Source organism: Psammomys obesus, unplaced genomic scaffold, assembly GCF_907164565.1.
Source record: "Psammomys obesus unplaced genomic scaffold, mPsaObe1.curated_primary_1811, whole genome shotgun sequence".
In the NCBI taxonomy this organism is placed as follows: Eukaryota; Metazoa; Chordata; class Mammalia; order Rodentia; family Muridae; genus Psammomys; species Psammomys obesus.
Window position 1 is genome coordinate 10,939,435 of NW_026596120.1, and position 6,186 is coordinate 10,945,620.

Genomic DNA, 6,186 nt, shown 5'->3' on the forward strand with positions numbered 1-6,186 from the left:
ATCTATCTATCTATCTATCTATCTATCTATCTATCTATCTATCTATCCATCCAACCCATCCATCCACCCATCTATCCATCTATCATCTATCTATCCATCCATCTATCATCTATCTATCTATCTATCTATCTATCTATCTACCTATCTACCTATCTACCTATCTTCTGAGACAGGGTCTTGTTATTTATCTCTGGCTGTCCTTGAACTCACAGAGATCCACCTGACCCTGCCTCTTGAGTGCTGGGGTGAGCCATTATGCCCAACATTAACTTTATTTTTTAACTTGACCACATAAGTGCTAGCTCTAAAAATCAACTTTTAGAAATTATGTAATGTTGCCAAGTGTGGTGGTTCATTCCATTAATCCCAGCACTCTGGAAATAGAGGGAGAGGCAGGTGGATCTCTGTGAGTTCAAGGCTAGCCTGGTCTACAAAGCGAGTCCATAAGTGAATTAATTCTTTTTGTATAGGGATAGATACTAAGGCTAAGTGACTTTCTTTTAGCTGCAGAATTTAGAAGGAAGATGGAGTGCAAGGACAGGACAGATAAAAACAATCTGCTTGATTCAAATCCTTTGCTTCTTTTCAACTGAACTGAGATCATTCCCAGCACAGAACTTAAAATGGCTAACAAAAGTAGTTTTTGTTTATACATTTTACAAACAATAAAGCATATTTGGAAAATTCTCAGAACTCATGATTTTTGGATCTTACCTTGATCACCTCTGGCGTCTGCTGAATCAAAACAGCTGAAGTACTATCTTTGGCTTTATCACCAACAGGGCTCCTACAGACTGAAGGGGTGGCCTGGGAGGAAGTCGTTAAGGTTTCCTGGAGAATTTGCATCATTTCTTTTTCTTGTGATAGGCTCCCTCTGCCTGACTTGCATTCAACTAGTTCTTGAGCAAAGTCTTCAATGCTTTCCAGAATGCGAAGTAAGAGGGCTCGGTCTTCTTCCTCTATTTTGTGTCCATTGTTTTCAATAATCCTTGTTAGACAAGAAGGGGCAACCTTTTCTGAAGGTGAAGAGACTATAGGTTTAGGCTCAGGATCTTCATGGGTCTGGCCAGTCAAATGACCATGACTATTTAGAGAACCGATGCTTTTATCCTTGGTAAGTGGCTCTCCTAAAGAGGTCTCCATCTTCTGTGAAAATGATTCCAAATCCATTAACAGTTTGTCTATCTCTTCATGACTATTAGGATTCATAAAGTGCCTCTGGTCTCTTAGTTCTATGGTAGGAACTTCTAATTTAGATTCTTCCTTAGGTGGATGAACCATCATCGGTTTTTCAAATATCTTACCAATTTCATTTTGCACTGAGGCAGGGCATTTTTTAAGATGAGTATCATGATCTGAAAATTCTTTATATTCATTTACCTTTAATGGTTCCTGACCTTGTCCATTCTCTGCTTTTTGTCCTTTATCTAATGATGACTTCTTTCCGTCTGACTCTTCTTCAATATAAAGAGTTTCTAGTAAGTTACCAGAAGAAACACGCTCTAAATGATTCATGGTTAATGATGGTGACTGAAGCTGCACAGGTTTTAGACTTCCATGATCTTTTACCTCCAAGCTACACAAGGAATTTGTGTTGTTTGGAGTGGCTTTTACAGTGTCTGTTTGTTTAAAACGATGCTTTTCATCTTGCAGTTCGACACTCTGAAACCGTCCAGAGTCAAGGGCTGAGAGGTGGACAACATCCTCATATTTAGGGGGTTGTTCAGTCCCATATAATGGGGAGAAAGGCGTCAGCTGTAAGTTAGGTATATTATTGACAAGTTCTGCTAAGTCTATGGTCTCATTATTCCCAGACTGCATAAATTCAAATGGTAACTTTCTCAGATAGTATGCTAACCTGGTCATAACATTCATATAGACAGTTTCAGAGTTAGAAATTGCATCATCGCCATTTCCTTCACTGATGTTACCTCCTGACTTTTTCTTTATGCACTGTTTTATGATGTCTGTACACTTTTTCAAATCTTCGGAGCATTTCAGTAAGATGTCCAAGCACATTTTTATGTCTGTCCCAGGAGAAAAATGATCTATTTTATGTTTTTCCAAAATTTGAGTAACTAGGTCTTCTTCAGAAAAGTTCTGAGAAAGCATAGAAGTCAGGTTTGTATCAAATGAATTTCTATGAGATAAAGATTTTTCCTCAACTGAGGAACTCCGGAGTAAGCCAAAAGATGGAGAGGTCCCATCATTATTATAATGGCCACAGAGTAGGTCAAAATCAACTGACCTTCTATTAAATGAGTCAGATTTAACTTTCCTTCCTTTTTTGTAAGCTGCATGGTTTGAGTTTCTGAGTTTTTCAAGAGAAAATTCCTTTATTTTCCCACTGGCAAAGCTGATCGCTTCCCCTGCAATGTCCTTTAAGTTACAGGTATTTTGAAATGTAGACGCTCTCTTGGCCCTGGGTATGCCTGTGAGGGCCTGATGGGAATAGTCTTCAGCTGAGGAAAGCCCATTCTCATGGGGCAAAAACACAGAGTTCAGATGCACATCTTTGAACTGAGACACAGGGATATGCAGGAGGTCTGCGCAAACACTATGATGCACCACAATGCAGTCTATTCCATGTGTGAAGGTGTGGCAGGTTCCAGTGCAATAATGTACGGCTTGTTCGAAACGCCGGTCAATCACCACGCTGCTGTAATGGTTCACAGTGCTGACCACAAGCCTGTAGGTTGCTGCCATACTATCAACTTCCCTCAATGGTAGGACTTGGAACCTTATAGAAGTTGTTTCGAGAAAAATTTCCTAGATGACACTTCACTGACAAAAATTTAATGACAATGTTCAGTGGCTCCTTGCAAAATACGACTTCTTCATGAAGGGAAATCTTTAAATTTGAGGTTTGGTAACCATCAGTACACAGTAGCTGCTGCACATGTATGTTTAATAACTTAAATATTGTACGTTTTAATTTTATTTAGGAACATGATACTACAGGATTATTTTATGAAGGAATATCTTCTTTTAATTCTTCAGTGGTTCTATAATATGAAAGCTTGTTTCCATAAACTGTCATATGAATCTTAGTTGGTAGTAGAGGAATACTGTGATAACTGAGTCCTCCAAAGCCTTAAGTGATCCATTTTTCTGTGAGCGACAGAGAAACCTACGATAAAAGAAGAAAATAATTAAACACATGTAATTAGTCAGGTCTATCTATTCTCCATCATATCACTTGCTGCTGATATTTAACACAGGCCTTTGTTTTCTCACATTCTGTACTCAGTACTTCAAGCAGTACCACAACTCTGCCTTCTTGTATATGGCTAACTGATATTTCCTATGTTCCTCTTCTTGCCTTCTTACATGAGAGAAACAAGCTTATATCTAGACAGTTTTCTAATTCTAATGGCTCAACAATGAACACTATTGCTCTCCTTGTAGATCAAGAATAGTCTTTTGGCTGGGCAGTCGTGGCACATGCCTTTAATCTCAGCAATCAGGAGGGACAGGCAGGTGAATCTCTTAAGTTTGAGGCCAGCCTGGTCTACAGAGTGAGTTCCAGGACAGCCAGGGCTACATAGGAAAACTCTGCCTTGAAAAACAAAAATTGAAACAAAAGAATAGTCTTCTGATCCACTTCCAAGCCCGTAGACATTTCTAACCCACCTATTCCCATATTTTCTACTACTCCCCTGCATCTACCTTCTGCTTCCATCAACCTAGTCTCTTCCCAAAGGCTGCCCAAACTCGGGGGCCTGTTTCTAAATTTGGAAGTTCCTCTATAGCTGAAAATTATTCTATCACCTTATCTGTTCTTACAGAAGAACAACCTTCAATGCTGCTTTTGATCCCCTATTTTTGGACCCTGCTTCATGTACATCTTTTTCTTTCCTTTTACCATATACATAAGATTTCTTTAATCATCCTTCCTTTTAAAAAAATGACTTGTAAAATCTATAGTAGTTGCTTTCCAAAAATGTTCTGTCAGTGTATCCATTTAATGACAAGAAACAAAATACCTACTATGTCCCCTGCTCTTTCTAAGTGATAGGGTTAGAACAGTGAACAAAATAATGTTCACTTGCCCTTGCCCTTTCTGAGGTGAAAGTCCGGTTGGAAAAAAGAATAACATGCAAATAAACATATAATACATTAGATATGCATTATTGAAGCATGGTAAGGATTCAGAAAAAATATAAAGGTGTTTAAAAAGAGAGGTCAGAGGCAACTTTATTGCCATCTGAACAAAAACCTGTAAAAAGTGAGGGAGCAGGACAAACAGGGATCATCAGGTAAATCATATCAGGCAGATAAATCTTAAGTGCAAAGGTCTGGAGGTGGGGGCATATTTGATTTACTATAAGGATAAAGAGATTAATGTGATTGGGGCAGAGAGAAAGCAAGAATAGTATGAGAGATGCGGTCATAAAGGAAAGATGAAGTCTAATCATGCATGATCTGTAGATTCTGTAATGGAATTGAATTCAGCTCTGAATATACTGGAGCACAACTGATGAACAGGGAGTACGGAAACGGCCCAGAGAGACCTGCATTTTAAAGTGATCATTTTGGATGTGCTTTCAGGCACATGGAAGACAAGAAAAGAGACAGGGAAATATACAGGATTGCAAGTGGCCAAGCAGGAATGCTGGGAAATTAGGACTAAGATAGCAACAGTGCAGCCGATGTTTAGACTTATCTATTTCAAAGGTATAGCCAACATGATTTGCTGAACCATAGAATATGTAATATAGATGAATGAAGAACAGTGCACTAAAGCAATGATAGGAAAAAATATAGCACTGAAGGAGAATATAAATTTCACTAATCATCCTTGTTACTGGTGATTGTTTTGAGACAGTGTCACTATGTAGCCATGGCTAGCATGGAACACACTATGTAGACAGGGCTCGCACTGAGCTCACAGAAATCCACCTGCTTCTGCCACCTGAGTGCTGGTATTAAAGTCATGTTCCATTATGCCCAGCACTACTGGCATTTTAACAATAAAAATCTTTACCCATATAAAAACAAAAGTGTATTCGTATTTTATTTCCTTAATCCTAACAACTATTATATTTACTTCATTTGTTTATTTATGGAAGGTAATCTCTTACTATCCTTAACTTATTCAGGTAGTGGGAATTTCATGACTAGAGAAACAATTAATGTAAAAGAATAGTTGTTTGGAGACAGGATCTCACCAGGCTGGCTTCAAGCTTGATTCGCAGGCCATTGCCTCCTGTGTGCTGGGATTACAGACATTCACTACCATGTCCTGGAAGAAATCTTCCTTGTGTTGAAATTTCATAATGGTTAGGGTATTAACTGATGGTTCTTTGGATTAATTACTATTAATGTGAGATATAACCCATGTCCCGAATTTCTGATTCCTTATCCTCTAAATGTTCATCGTGTTTTAGATAAACTGTTGAACTGCCAATTTCAAGAAAAATTTTCCTAGAATTTGAGTATAAATGTAATAAATGTGATTTGGAAGGAACACTGATATCCTTACAGTACTTGGATTTTCCACCTGGAAGAAATAAATGTTAATTCTAATTCTAGCACCTTTCTCTCTCTGTTTGTCTTCAGGTGGGTATAAATGGGCATCACTTTGTAGCCTCAGCTGGCTTCCACTTCTCCTTCTGCCTCTAAAGAGCTGAGATTACAGGAGGGCATCACCACACCCTGCTGCCTAACACTATTTTTGTTCCTCTGTGTCTTAATTTAGTTGTTACATGAATGGAGTCTGAACTAACTACTGCCTCACCCTCAACTTGTTTGTCTTCAAATTCTCAAAATATAAAACTAGATATATTCAGATTGGATGAAGCTGATGCAGAAAAAAGTTCAACAGTACCAGAAGTATCCAGCAAGCAATTAAGGAAAACTATAAAGTAGCACAACCATAATATGTGTCATGGAACAAGTTAAACACAGCAATGAAAGGAATTACCTTTTTAAAAGACATACAACCAGAACAACCCAAGCACAAAGCACAGAAATAGCATCAGCTTAGGACAAGATAGATGACTCAATGGTTAAGAGCACTTGTTGTTCCAGAGTACCTGAGTCCAGTTCCCAGCAACCACATCAGACAGCTCAGAGCTGCCTCTAACACTAGTTCCAGGGGATATGACACCTTCTATTGACTTCTGGGGGCACCTGTACACACACACACACACACACACACACACACACACACACACACACACA

The 6,186-nt window shown here is 38.6% G+C and overlaps 1 protein-coding gene across 1 annotated transcript in view; it reads right to left on the minus strand.

Annotated features, from left to right (window-relative positions):
• Positions 1-6,186, minus strand: part of Ppp2r3a (protein phosphatase 2 regulatory subunit B''alpha) — a 135,269-nt gene that overhangs the window by 96,963 nt on the left and 32,120 nt on the right. The window contains exon 2 of the mRNA XM_055629741.1: positions 715-3,130. Coding sequence (XP_055485716.1) covers positions 715-2,706 — 1,992 coding nt within the window. The 5' untranslated portion in view covers positions 2,707-3,130. The remainder of the gene's footprint in view (positions 1-714; positions 3,131-6,186) is intronic.